This window comes from Elephantulus edwardii, unplaced genomic scaffold (genome assembly GCF_000299155.1).
Source record: "Elephantulus edwardii isolate Elephantulus edwardi_28Jun2011 unplaced genomic scaffold, EleEdw1.0 scaffold00296, whole genome shotgun sequence".
Classification (NCBI taxonomy): domain Eukaryota; kingdom Metazoa; phylum Chordata; class Mammalia; order Macroscelidea; family Macroscelididae; genus Elephantulus; species Elephantulus edwardii.
The window spans coordinates 879,244-893,717 of record NW_006400046.1 but is presented as its reverse complement, the minus strand read 5'-3'; the positions used below and the strand labels follow the sequence as shown (position 1 = coordinate 893,717).

The following is a 14,474-nucleotide window of genomic DNA, read 5'->3' as shown; positions in this document are numbered from 1 at the left end:
GGTTACCCAGGCGCCGTCATTCATAAGGCCACGGCCTGGGCAGCGGGGGGGTATCCTGCAGCCACAGAAGCAGCTTCGGAAGGATGCTGGGCCCCAGGAACAAGGGGTATCTGGGAGCGGGCTGGCAGCGCCTGCACCCTTGCTGGGCGCCCACCCTGCGCATATGCCAGTACAAAGTTGACACACTCTCAGTTACTTCACAAAACACTCCTATCATGTGTGCTACCATCCCCATTTTACAGAGGAGGAAAGGAGAGGGGAACCTGCTGGTAAGCCCCCTTCTGCACTGCTGTTTGGGAGAATTCAAAGAACCTACCCTACAGGACAGAAGGGGCAAGGTGTCCTTTTTGATGTCCTTAGCCTACGCACACAGCCTGAGGACAGTGGTACAGCAGCAAGGGTCACCAAAGCGGCTGCTGGCCTGGCTCCTGGAGCATGGGGGGCGGGGGGGCGCTGTCTAGTGCACTCAGTAGGGTGTGCAGGACGACCTCTGCCTTCTACCCATCTCCTCCCTAACTGCCTACAACCCAGTTTCCCTCCAGACACTGTCAAATCATCTTGGTTCAGAACCACTGAAATGGAGGACCTGCTGGGCCTGTGCTAACTGCATGCAGTTGTCCACACCACTGCCCCAAACCCACAGCCAGTAAGTGAAAACGGCCGGCTTGTGGAGGGAACACGGCAAGGTGACTCACTGCCTTCGAGCCATTCTGATACCAGTGAGCATCCAGTAAGCTTCACGGTGGTAGGAGTCTGCCCATCTTTTCCCTTTGGTGGTGGTGGTTGTTAAGTGCCGCCAAGAGGCAGGCAATTCATAGCGACCCTATGAAGGAGAGTCCTCGACGCTTTGGGTGCCTTTCATCCTCTCTCCAGGTTCATAGGGTTTCTGGAGGGAAGGTATTACGGAAGTGGATGCCACTCCTCCTTCCAAGCTTGTTTTAATCGGGGAGCTCCACCCCACTCTCTGTCCGCATTGGGTAACCAGTATCCCTTTGGTACTGCTGGTAAGATTTGAAGCACCACCAGACAGGCTTTTTTATTAGTACAACACACACCACCGCCAGAGCACCTCCACAGGAAGCTGGTGGTTGCGGCCCAACCCACAGCTGACTCTCCAGTGGGTTTTTAGAGGCAGTCAATACGACAAGAGGAGACAGCCCACCTTTCTTCCACAAAGCACCTGGCAGATTAGAACTGCGAGCCTTTGGGTTGGCAGCACAGTTCCTTACCTCTGAAAGTATGGCTTTGGTGTACGTGGACCACCATGTAGATGGTCACTTCTTGCTTGGAGTGATTTGCTCAAGATTTCACAAAGAAAACACACTCCCCAAAACAGTCTGGAATACAATTTTGTGGCCAAGTTGCAATCAAAAGTCAAGCCAGAGGGCGGGGTAGTCAAGCCACTGAACAGGGGAAGAGGCCACCCCAATGGTAGGAAGGCAGGTGGATGGAGCTGCCATTGCCCACCAGATACACAAGCTAAAACGATCCATCTCAGGGAAGTGCTTTTTATTTTTAGATGAACCAAACATTTTAATATAAAAACCCTTTAATTTACAAACTACAATCACAACAGCATCCACACAGCAGTGAAGGGATGGTGTCAGGGGTGGGGTATTTCCAAGGGAGGGAAAGTTGTCAAGCTCCTGACAGCTTCTCTTGCCCACGTTCATGTGGTCCATGAGAGCATGTGGTCTTGGCTGAGGGCAGACGGAGGCTGCCAGAAGGAGAGGAGCCTCAACGGAACACTGAGGCAGCCAGGGAACAGCCAACCCTCCAGCATGCCACCCCCCTACCAGTCTCTAGGGAATATCAGGTCCAGCTAGGCGGTAACAGGAAAATGGCTGTGACTGATAGGGAGGCACTTTTGGGGGGCCTGGAGCTGCTGGGTTAAAAAGAGGGGGAAAAAAATCCTCCTGTGAAGACAACACTGTATTGGAGGTCACCCTCCTAACCAGGATTCCTTGGCTGTAACTCCTGAAAGCTGAGGGGATCTATTCAGATGCTTGGGAAGGGAGGTCAGGGAGGTCTGTGGGAAACAGCCTTGAGTTGGTGACATTCAAGGGAATACAGTGGCCTCCAGGTGAATTTATAGCATGTGTGAATGAGAAAGCACACAGGAGGAATGAAGAACTGCGTACCTGCTTCTTATAGGTTGGGGAGCAGATGTGAGATGATTCTTCCATGCTGGGGTTGGAGGGGCCCAAGGCCTGCTCTTTCCCCAAGGCCCAGTGTGACCAGTTTGATGTAAGTACAGTTCAGGAGTCGTTCAGCTGGCCCACATAGCTCTCCAGGAGCCCTGGCACCCTCCTTCAGTTGGTCCTGACTGACCCCAATGTGGGCATGAGTCCCCACAGTTAGATGCAGTCCATGGAGTTCTCTGGAAGAAGACCAGCAATGGAGCCTGGGAGGCCCAGGCCCTTGACAGGAGTGCAGTTGAGGGGGAAGCTGCTGTTTGGAGAAAGGTCCTGGTTGTCAATGGCCTCTGGCCTGTCTGTGGTGTTGTCCCAGTTGATGTGGAAGCGAGTAACCCGGGGGTTGGAAGCCAAGATGTTTCTCTGGAGCTGGAGCAGGAGCAGGAAGCAGAGTGTGAGGCATTGCCACGTGCCCCTCGCTATTTCCCCAGAACCAGGCTTTCCTCAGCTGCTGCACCAGCACAGCCCTGGCACCTCCAGTTAGGATAATCTACTCTCTGCTCTGAGGCAAGTCTCTACAACAATGACCCTTTCTTTCCCAGCCAAAAAACCCCCAAACCAAACCAAAAAGACAAACCACAATAAAAACCCAACCCAAACTAACTGACGTGCAGTGGGAATCAAGGTCAGCTGGGTTTTCAGAGGTGGTAAATCACACACAGGAGAAGATGCCCATCTGTCCCTCAAGGAACAGCTGGGAGATTTGAACCGCCAGCGAGGCGCCACCTTTGGATTAGGAGCTCAAGTCTCTGCAGACTAGGCTGAGCGCCACTGAAAGCAGGAACCTTGGCTCTTCAGTTTAATGAAGCCACGCTCAGTGTCAAGGGGCCACCGGGCTGAAGCACGCAGAGGTGAAAACAGGTCCTACCTGAGAAAAGTCTGGCTTCAGGGGTGGGTTCTCCCGCAGCTCAGGATTGGGGTACTCGTTGTTGACGTAGTAGCCCACTCGAATGAACTCCTGTCCGTGGTAGGTGCAGGTGATGAGGACCACAGTCACACCGACAGCATCGGTCTCCGGGATGAGGGATGGATTAGGGGCATCAGCCTAGGGAAACACAACTGGGACTTAAGCATGCCACCGTGGCGCTGCCCCAGATAATAATTCCTTAGAAACAGAGATAGACGGAGTGAAAGCATGATCTCGGCTCTCAGGGGTTTACGGTCCAATGAAGTAACCAGAATCCATCACACATATGACTGTAAAATTCCAAAGTGACAAGTGCCCAGAGGTGTTGGGCAGATGTTCTCAGGAGAGGGCCTTAGGCATCAGCAAGCTGTTTGGTGAGACTCTAGAGGGCAGTGAGTTAGGATGAGATGGTGTAAGTGAAGCTGGACAGGTGGACAGAAGGGCCCGGACCACCTACTGGGCCAGGTAAGAGCAGGGAAGCGAGAAGTTTAGCAGGTGAGGGTCAAGTCAGACTTATAGTCTTAAAAAAAGATGACTCAGGTTATATATACAGAGGTGATGAGAGCAAGACTGGCTGGGAGGCTACAGCCGTCATCCTGGGACCAGGCAGAAGAGAGGGACGAAAAGGAACAGACTCAAGATGTGTGAGTCTAGACAGACACGGCAATGTAACTTATGGGGCCCAGTGCAAAATAAAAACAAAGGTCTCCCTGTTAAAAAAAAACCAAAAAACCACCCAAAATACAAACCAAAAATCTCCCAACAATTCCCAAACTACTGCCCCGAGAAAATCTTTAAATCTTAAACCAAGCATATCCCCTTCAAGTTTTAAAACCAGCTAACGAGAAAAAAAAAAAAAATTTTAAAAATAAATAAATAAATAAAACCAGCTAACGGTTTGGCTTAACTAGCAGACAGTATCTACCTTGAGCACTGTGCTTTTTAAAGATTGATCTATATGGAATCATAATGACAATAATATCAACTCATAATACCAAAGACACTCAGCAGCTAGAGAAATTAACTGGGGAGGAACAGCACAGAAAAGGGGGGTGAGAAAGGTTGAAAAACTCAAAGGATGGAACCAGTGTCATAGAATTACACACATAGAAATTGCGGAACTGGCATATGTTCTGTTGTATATATTCTCAACACTAACAAAAAGATCAAATACATGGTTAGGATTTGTTTCCCCTTCTCACCTGCCGTATCAGAATTCCCTGGCCAATGGAAGAGATCTATATTTGTAACTATTCCCAAGAAAGGAGATGGAACAGAATGTGGAAATTATTGAACAATATCATTACTATCATATGCAAGAAAAATATTGAAGATCATCCAAAAATGGCTAGAAAAGTGCACTGACAGAGAACTGCTGGAAGTTCTTGCTGGGTTCAGAAGAGGCTGTGGCAGCGGGGATGTCACTTCTGAAATCAGTAGGTTTTAACTGAAAGCAGAGAATACCAGAAGAATGTCTATTTTTGTTTTATTGACTCTGCAAAGGTATTTGACTGTATGGATCATAACAAACTATGGCTAACATGGAGAAGAATAGGAATCCTAGAACACTTACCTATGTTTATACAAAACCTATCTATATTTAAGCTAAGAAGTTGTTGACCAAACAGAGCAAGGAACCCTGTATGGTTTAAAATTGGGAAAGTTATGTGTCAGGGCTGTATCCTTTCTCCAGACCAATTAAATCAATATGCTGAGCAAGTCATGAGAGAAGCAAGACTTTATGAAGAAGACTGGCATCAGGATTGGAGAAGACTCATCAACAGCCTGTGATGTGCAGATTATGTAACTCTGCTTGCTCAGAGTGAGGAGGACCTGCGGTGCTCGCTGCAGATGATCAAGGACTGCAGCCTTCCATGTAGATCACATGTCAACATCAAGAAAACAAAAATCCTCACCCTGGGCCAATAGATAACATCATGATAGATAAAGACTGAAATTGCCAATGATAAAATTGTCTCTGCATCCATAACCAACACCATTGATACAGCACCAGTAGTTAGGAGATCAGGAGATGTATGCTCTTGTTGTTACGTGCCATCAAGTCGCCTGCAACTCACAGTGACCCTATGGACAACAGCTCTGAACCCTGCTCTATCCTGAGCCAACCTTATCGTCTCTGATACACCCACCCCCATTATTACCCCAGTCACTGAGTCAACGAGAGTCTTCATCTCCTGAGCTGTCCCTCCACCCTCCCAAGCATGTTGTTCCTCTCCAAGGACTGGTCTTTCCCTGCAACATGCCCAAAGTATATCAGATAGAGCTTCAGAATCCTTGACTCCAAAAGCAGCCTGGTTTCACCCTCTCTAGGACGAACCTGTTTGTTCTCTTAGCAGTCCATGGTATATTCAATACTCTTGTCCAGCACCACAGCTCAAAGGCATCAATTCTCCTATCATCCCTAGTCATTGTCCAGGTTTCTGATGCATAGTATGCAATTGTGAAGACCATGGCCTGGATCAGACACACCTTAGTCTTCAGACTGATGTCATTGCTCTTCAGTACTCTGGAGATGTTCCTGACAGAATTTTCCAATGCAATTCTGCTGTGAAGAAGCTTCCTAAATACCTGAAAAGCAGTGATGTCAGTTTAAAGATAAAGGTGTGCTTGATTCAAATCAAGAGCATCCAACCTCCTGCCATGTGTCTGAAAGCTGGACAGTGAATAAGGATGACAGAATTGATGCATTTGAGTCGTGGTGCTGGACAAGAGTGCTGACTATGCCATGGACTGCAAAAGATAAAACAGATGTATCGTGGAGAGAGTGCAACCAGAATGCTCCTTAGAGGCAAGGATGGCAAAGCTTCATCTCATATACTTTGGACGTGTTGTTAGTTAGGTGCCGTTGAGTCGAGGTCAACTCACAGCGACTCTATGAATGAAAGACCTGAACCCTGCCCTCTCCTTCACCATCCTCACACTTCCTGACACACTTGGAAAGGGTGCAGCCGGAGTGCTCTTTGGAGGCAAGAATGATGAGGCTTTGCCTCGTATACTTTGGGCCTTTTGCTAGGAGGGGCTATTCCTTGGAGAAGGACATGATGTTGGGAAGGATGGAGGGTCGGCAAAGGAGAGGAAGACCCTCACCAGGTGGACTGACACGACGACTGCTGCGATGGGCGCTTGTGTGTCAGGAAGTGTGGGCATGTTGTGAGGAGAGGCTATTCCTTGGACATTATGCTTGGAAAATTGGAGGGTCAATGAGAGGAAAGGAAGACCCTCAGTAAGATGGACATGTGTCACGGACGATCAGGCTGGTACAGGACAAGGTTTAGACCTATTGTTCACAGGGTCACTATGAGTTATACGCAACTCCATGGCACTTAACAACAATATGCCTGCAGTTATAGTCTCATTTGGAAATAAGCTTTCTTTGTTAATGAATAAGAGAATATTAGTGTAGGGTATGTCTTGAGTCAATCTCTATAGAAACACAACAGATTAAATGCAAACTATTACATAGAGGCTGTGGAGAGACAGGCCAGCCATGTGAACGGGAGGAGAAGCTCAGAAGAGACAAAGACCTTCCTCCAGATGTGACGGGGGGAAAGCGTTCCTTAAAGTTGGCATTTAGTGCTCGCTTCGGCAGCACATATACTAAAATTGGAACGATACAGAGAAGATTAGCATGGCCCCTGCGCAAGGATGACACGCAAATTCGTGAAGCGTTCCATATTTTCGACCCTGAAATGAACCAGTCTGTGATGAAGGCTAACTCCTAACTCCTTTCACCTACAAATTTCGTCTTTGGATACAAAGCTAAGTGGATAGTCCTTACGGAGGGACTGTTTAAAAAGAGGCAGGGAGAAGAAAAGAAAAAAAAAAGTTGGCATTTAAACTTGGACTTCTTCATAACAATGAAAGAGTTTTCCCTTTACTTCTCAAGGAGCAGAGTGAATTGAGAGGGAGGAGGTGGGCAGGGAGAAAAGTGCAACAATGAATGACTGGAAACCCTAGTTCTCTGTAACTTTCATTAAAATTAATAAAAATTAAAAAAAAAAGGAAAAGAATCAACTTGGACTTCTTATATTTTAAAACTATGAGAAAATAGTTTGGGGTTTTTTTCCTTTTTTTTTTTTTTAAATAATTTTAATGAACATTACGGAAAATAGTTTTTTAAAGACACAAACACCCCGCTAAACAAAACCCTGCTTCAGACAACCCACCACAGCATTCAGAGAGTCGGGGACAGCGGTTAGTGATGGCAATGGCTGCATGACCAGGATGGAGAGGTGGGGCTTGCTGACTGACTGGATGATGATGGGGTCAGGAGGTGGGATGTGGAAAAGAAAGGGGTCGGAGGGAAGTGAATGACTTTGAGATTGTTACACCCAACTCTGATGGTGCAAAATATCACCTGGGGCGCTTGTAAGCTACACTCCTAACAGCCAGGAGACACGTGGTTAGAGTGATCTAGGAGTTAAATCACCAGCTCCAGGTAACAGAGCTGACCCCAGAAGTGAGGGTAGGGACGTATGTGAGGTACCCAGGCCTCCCTAAGGAATTGCCAAACAGGCGGTTTAGATTAGCAACGCCTTCCTTCCAAAGTTTTCAGAGGAAGAGCCAAGAGTGGAAACTGACCATTTGGTCACTGAATCACACTGTGGTTTGGTTTTTTTAAAAATTTATTTTATTTTTATTATTTTGGGTGTGTGTACCAGTCCTTGGAGAGGGACATCATGCCTGGGAGGGTGGAGGGACAGCGCAGGAGGGGGTAATAGGGGTGGGTGTGTCAGAGACAGTGCGATTGGCACAGGACAGAGCAGGGTTTAGGGCTGTTGTACATAGGGTTGCTATGAGTTGCAGACGACTCAACGGCACATAACAACAACAACAATACCGTCTAATAGGATCTGACTGGTACAGGAGGAGATTGTCCCTCCTTCTCCAGCAGAGCATCTGGTGGATTCGAATCACTCACCTCTGGGATTGTAGTGCAGCTTTTTGCCACTACACAACCAGAGCTCGCCAAAATCACGCTGTGTTTCACAGTAAAAGGGGATTTCTGGGTGCTAACGTCCTGCCCTTCTTACCTGAAATACAAACATGTGTCTCCCTGCTGGGACAGGGCCGACCAGCACGGAGTCGAGGATCTGATCAAACTCTTCACTCTCAGCGGAGCCAACGTAAATGATCTTCCACTCCAGGTCTGCAAGGACACACAGGGAGTTAAGGAATGGAAAAGCTGGGCAGGAGAAGACAAAACAAGGGTCCTAACTTTGGACAGGTCCCCAATAGAGTTAAAGACTCTTACTCCCCAAAGCACCTGCTATCCTTTGAGTAGCAGGTCACAACCCACAGGGTCTTGGACATGGCAAACTGAATGGTAGAATCTCACTCATGGGCCTAGCTTTGCCAGGTGACCTTGACTTTGCACCTTGGGGAAACACAGGCCTCTGGGAGCCTGAGGGCAAACCGTATGGCAGAGGCTGAATTAAGAGCCATGTGACAGAGGCATGTTGAGAAGGGAACAGCACCAGCCGGGCCACTCCAGGGCCCTGCCCACTGGGTGCTGGGACAGGAAGCAGCATCCTCTTTCACACACAGGGACGGGTGCCACAGAACTGAGTAGATCCCTCGACAACTGGGGCAGGGCAGCAGATTCCAATCGAGCAAGAGAGCCAGCGGCAGGAGGGGAAGATGAGGCCACTGGGAGAGGCGCCCATCCTGAGGCCTCCAGATCCGGTCCCGAGTCATGCTCCCCCAGAGCCTTTCAGGTGAGGGTGCCATCAACCCACACAGCACCTCGGGGTGACCCTCCAGGCCTCCACTCTCACACCTCATGTGGGAGGAGGACATCGTCCCTGAGTACGCGCCCTGCCCATTAATCACAGTGGTCGTGGTGACCACTTCCTCTTGCCAGGAGTCCAAGTGTACCAGGGGCAAGGTCATGTTAGTACAGGGACACCTGGCATGAGACGCGCGACTTATTTTAGCTCCTTTGAAATTGCACAATCCACAGCTCCGGCAGCTGGAGTTTCACAAGCTGGGATTCTTACAGGAAACAAATTCTCTTGGAAGCTGCCTTGTTCCTTGGTCAAGCCTCCTGTAGAGGCATCCAACTGTGAGTGATGCTGGGTCGCTGACTAGAGGTTTGTCACCCGAGCCCTTCCTTGAGCCACTGCTTCCTGTCCCAGTGCAATTCTGCCCAGGCCTTCTACTCTGGAATCCTAGTGGGCCTGTGGGGAACAGGGATCCTTTAACTGAGGAGGTATAGCCAAGCTCCAAGAGGTTAATGGACTCATTTTTGTTATAAGTAGCCCCATCCTACTATAGCCGTCTCGTCTTTCCCCCATAACTGGTGGAGTCCAAGGGAGCTCTGACAGCCTGGTGGGTAAGGAGTTGTGCTGCCAACTCAAAAGGCAGATGGTTTGAATCCATTTGCTGCTCCTTGGGAGAAAGATGGCAGTCTCTTCTTATGGGACTTACAGCGTCTGAAAACCCCCTGGAGGGCCAGCTAGGGGTCAGTTCCAGCTCTGTGGTGATGAGTTCTGTGAGTAGAGTCCTAGTGGCACAGTCCACAGTGAGCTGTACTGTTAATTCAAAGGCTGGGCATCTCTGGAGCTTTGCTGCCTCAAGGGCGGAAGATGGGCAGTCTCTTCCCACAACGATTTACAGCCTTGGGAACCCACAGATGGTCACAATGAGTTGAAATGGACTCGGTGGCGGGGAGCTGGATGATTTTTATCTTGAGCGGAGTCCTACATGGGCATCTGACCACGAGAGGCTGTGAGAGATGACGCAACCCAGAGCGGCTGCTGCTGAGCCCATTTCAACTCCTAACAATTCTGTAAGACAGAGCAGGAATGCTGACACGTTTCCCAGGCTCCAGCACTCGACTCCTACACCCTGCTTCCGTGGAATGCCTGGTGGGTCAAACCACTAACCTGTGGGTTAGTAGAGTAGGTCTTAACTACTGTGGCGCCAGGGATCCTTTCGGAAGACAGAGACAGAAACACAAGACGGCCACAATGTGTTCCCCCAGCAGCCCAACTGAGGTCAATGACACCCAGACAAAGATGTGGAAGTCGAAGGGAAGAGAAAGGGAACTATACTGGCAAGTGGGCCGCAGTGATCCCGCGACCTGGTCCAGAAAGAAACCAGAGAATTAACAGAGGGTCACAGAGAAACACCGACTCGGGAAGAGGCGCCAATGAAGCATAGGTAGAGGATGACTGGACCAGGGGCCTACACGGTGGATCTCTTTAAAACTTCTGATGACTGGGGGGAGCGTGGGGTGGGCAGGGAGAAAAGTGCAACAATGAATGAATGGAAATCCTCAGTCTCCAGAAACTTTCATTAAAATAAATAATTTTTAAAAACAAAACACAAAACCCACCTTCTAATGTTTAAAAGGAAGCAAAAATCCAAGCCCCACCCCTACCCACAGCAATCCTCAGGACAGACCTGCCCTAGGGTTCCCAAGGCTGTGAATTCTTATGGAAGCAGACTGTCTCACTTTTCTCTTGCTGAGGGCTAGGAGGGTCAAACCAATGACCTTTTTGGTTAACAGCCAAATGCTTTAACCAGGTTTCCCTTTTAAGCAGAGGCACCCTTAAATTATTTAATTTCTGACTAGAACCGTCCGTTAGAGGCAAAAAGTGCTCTATACAGCTGAACTCGTAGGTACTGAATGAGTACAGGCTACAACTGCCCAAGTGCACAAACACATGACATCACACACGTGACTTTATAGGGAACTTCAAAGGGTGCAGTTTTTTTTTAAAAAAATTATTTATTATTTTGTGTGTGTGTACCGTCAAATTGGATCTGACTGATACAGGAGGAGATTGCCCCTCCTTCTCCAGCAGAGCATCTGATGGCTTCAAATCAAGTAGTACCTCTGGGATTGTAGTGCTGCTTCTTGCCACTAGGTTTTGTTTTTAATGCGCTAACTTTACAACCTCGCTCTCACAAAAGATGCCTTCCACTAAATAGGAAAACAAAATCCAAACCAAGAATAAGATTAAAAACACAGACAAATTACTGTACTTGAGCTGTCTGAGGAGTCTGGGTTTTTGACATACCTATGCCTTTTTGTTTCACTTTGTAAGGATATAGATGAACCTTGGCCTCCCCACAGTGGGTCACAGCTTGGTCTCCCCAGTTCTGTGTCACAACATTAAGGGATTCACAGTTGCTGTTGAGCCCATCTCAATTCCTAACAATTCTGTAAGACGGAACAGAAACACCCAACTCCTACACCTTTCTTCCATGAACGCCTGGTGGGTCAAACCACTAACCTCCTACAGTTTATTCAACCAGTGTCAGTTAAATTTGTCAACTAAACCACGGAAAAACACATTTAACGTGTTATATATGGACCAATGCCTTGGAGCCATCTATTTCCAGAGGAAGAAGAGAAGAGAAGAGACAGCACAAGGGGCTTGGATGCTCTGGGAAATGGGTTGACTGAGGGGACTGGGTGGTATGCCAGGTTTCAGTCGGCAGCATCCAATTACAAATACTAAACCCACTGCCATTGGGCGGATTCTGACACAAGGTGTTCCTGCAGAACAAAGCAGAGCTGCCCAGAGTTGCAAGGCTGTAAATCTTTATGAAAGCAACTGTCCTTATCTTTCTTCAACAGATCAGTTGGTGGGTTTGAACTATCAACTTTTTGGTTAGATGAATGCCTTAACCATAGTGTAACCAGAGCTCATTAGATGGCAGTACAGAGACACAAAGCCAGAGAAGGCGGAAAACTAAAGTCGAGATTTCCAAGCCACAGTTTAATTTCCAATTGGAGTTTCTCAGGGAAAACTTTGCTTGACTGTCTGGCATAATTAGGGGTCCTGCCCCCCTTTTCTTTTGAGTGTCCTATGTTAGCAATCAATCATATGGTCCTCCCTATTTATACAACGCCCCTTATATGTTGTTGTGTGCCGCTGAGTTGGAACTGACACAGCTGACCCTCCAGAGGGTTTTCAAAGGTAGTAAATCACTTAGGAGGAGCTTGGCCATCCTTCTATGGACGCAGCTGGTAGATTTGAAGCATGTGCCTAATATAGGGAACGCTTTCTTGCTTTTGCTCCCACTCATGGGAAGAGGAAAAGACTAACTCAGACTCAGAATTCAGAGATAAGCTCTTGTCCCTGAGTTTCTACAAAGTGGCTGAGGGACCTTGGAGAAGTCCTTGCACTTCCCTCTGAAAAAAACAAAACGCACATGGTTGATTTTCACCTTTCTAGTCCTGATTCAGTAAGCAGAGTCAAATACTCCGAGTCACAGGGCAGGGGCTTCCTCAGAATAAAAATAACGGCCACGCACCCATTTTTAATTCACGGAGCACAAACAGGCTGATGGAAACCCTATCTCCTGCCATCTGGGAACTGTGAATCCCTTAACCCATTAGCTCCTTCCATCTCTTCCTGACTTTAAAATTAAATCTTATTCCACAGTGTCATTCTAGACTTTATTTATTTATTTATACTCAGCCTGGTTCCAACAAGGATTTAACTCGGCTTACTCCACCATCAGTCACAAATGGACTCCTTCATTTAGAAAAGGAGCATGAGGCACCAGAGGGCAACTGACCCAAAGGTTCAAACCCAACTGGCCCCAAGCTAATCTAAGCAAACCACACACCTGCCGCTCAGAAGGGCTCGTCAGCCCCCAGCCTCACCTCCTCAGCTGCCCCTTCTTTACCAGCTAAACGGCGGAGGCCGTGCAGTTGGAGGGCTTTCCTGTTAGCTGTGCCCAGCTCTCTGGGCGACCTGAGATGACGGGCTTTGCAATTTTCTAGCTCACTTGCTTAAAGGTCTTTTGGGCTTTGTGGTTCCGCTCTCTCATCTGGGAGATGAGAGCTGTGTCTACCCTTATGTCACACGGCCTTGTGAGTACATCCATGAAAAGCCCCTTGGAAGAGAGGCACCAAAGGTTGTGAGACCTCTCCCAAGGGCTGTTTGAAGGCACATGCAGCCTTGGTTCAGCCTGGTCCCCCTCCCCCAAGCCTAGGTCAGCACATCTGAAGCACTGGAGGGAAAAGGCTGCAGGAAGTGAGGTTGCAACCTAAGGGGCTCCTGCTAGCCTGGCTCCTCCACCCCTCCGATAGGAGGTTCATCCCAGCAGAGACCAGCTTGGGAGGCTGAAGCCACCCTAAATTTGGAGGGAGAGTCCAGATCTCCGCTCCCCAGGTGGAGCTCCAACATAGAGGGGGGTAAGGAGGAGAACAGCCAGGCTCTAGAATATAATAAAGATATGCGTGTGTTTGTGTATGCTTTGGGATGGAGAGCAAGAGGGAAAAGAAAGACCTTTTAAAAAGTCTAGAAAAATTTAAGAGCAAATGGCTAAGGTTGCCCAGGGCGCTTTGGCACTAAGAGAAGCGGAAGTGTGTGAGTGTGTTCGAATATGTGTGTGTGTTGGGGTGGGAGGTTTAACTATCATTAGCAGGTCAGGGAGATGGCGAGATCTTGCTTTAAAGGGAGTCTTCATTCACAGGCAGCAGAGGAGGGAGGAGATCTCCAAAGAGAAAATGAGAGGCGCTGGAGTCTCAAGAGGAAAAGAGTTGGGCGTTTCTGGCCACAGGGGGGTTTGTGACGAGCGAGCAGACTCACCCCCAATGGAAGAGGGGGGAAATGAGGGCAGGCGTCCTGTCAAAGGGTGGCTGAGGTCCACTGTAATGGGAGGACACACGGACACACACACACACGAGTGGATGCCTCCATAGACGCGGGAGAGGGTGGCCTTGGAGGGGGATTCGCCATGGAGCCAGGTTTGGTAGAAGAGGTGGGGGTGGGTTATATCAGGTTGGTACTGGGAATGCCCACGGGGAGGGTGATGGAGGTTGGGGGTGGCCACTGGGAGGTCAGGGCTGATCGTGGGAGGGTGTCTCCGTGTAAGTCGGGGTGACTCCACGCAGGCCCCGTCTTACCGTCCTCCAGGGCCTCACTGCACTCGAAGCTGATCTCGAACCGGAAGGGGCTATGGAAAGGGCTTGGATTCTCCAGCACCGCCACGTTCAGCACCGACACCTTGGCCATGGCCTCGCCGGGCCGGGGCTAAGGACCAGGACTGAAGGCTGGCCCGGGGCCAACCTAAGGGTCGTGCGTAGGCTGTGCGCGAGGGAGAAGTGCTGCCCAAAGCCGTTCCCGCCACCTCTCTCCGCGGACTGAGACGCGCACCTCGTTCGCGCGCCGCCTTCAAATAGCCGCTCCGCCCTCCGGCCAATCACCGCCAACGATGTATGGAGGCGCGAGCCCGCCCCCAGCCAATCCCAGAGCGTCGGTAGCTCGCGCCGAGACTCCCAGACAAATCTGCGGGGCTCCCTCTCCGGCGAGGGCGAAGTGGGCGGGACTATGCCCTTGTTTCTTTGGGCGCCCATCCCATCGGGGGCCAATCCCCTGTGTCTC

The 14,474-nt window shown here is 49.2% G+C and overlaps 1 protein-coding gene across 1 annotated transcript; it reads right to left on the bottom strand.

The window, feature by feature from the left end:
- Positions 1-2,357: 2,357 nt before the first annotated feature.
- Positions 2,358-14,114, bottom strand: ASF1B (anti-silencing function 1B histone chaperone). The gene is made up of 4 exons (XM_006900772.1): positions 13,997-14,114; positions 8,157-8,272; positions 3,064-3,240; positions 2,358-2,564 (listed from the first exon to the last, which is right to left on the bottom strand). Exons 1-4 carry the CDS (start codon positions 14,103-14,105, stop codon positions 2,358-2,360), a joined length of 609 nt encoding a protein of 202 aa, XP_006900834.1. The 5' UTR covers positions 14,106-14,114.
- Between the last annotated feature and the right edge of the window lie 360 nt (positions 14,115-14,474).

Coding starts and splice junctions, on each gene's coding strand:
- ASF1B (XM_006900772.1), bottom strand. CDS start 14,105: ATGGCCAAGGTGTCGGTGCTGAACGTGGCGGTGCTGGAGAATCCAAGC. Junction 8,273..13,996: donor CAGTGAGGCCCTGGAGGACG/GTAAGACGGGGC, acceptor GTGTCCTTGCAG/ACCTGGAGTGGAAGATCATT. Junction 2,565..3,063: donor TGAAGCCAGACTTTTCTCAG/GTAGGACCTGTT, acceptor CTCCTGCTCCAG/CTCCAGAGAAACATCTTGGC.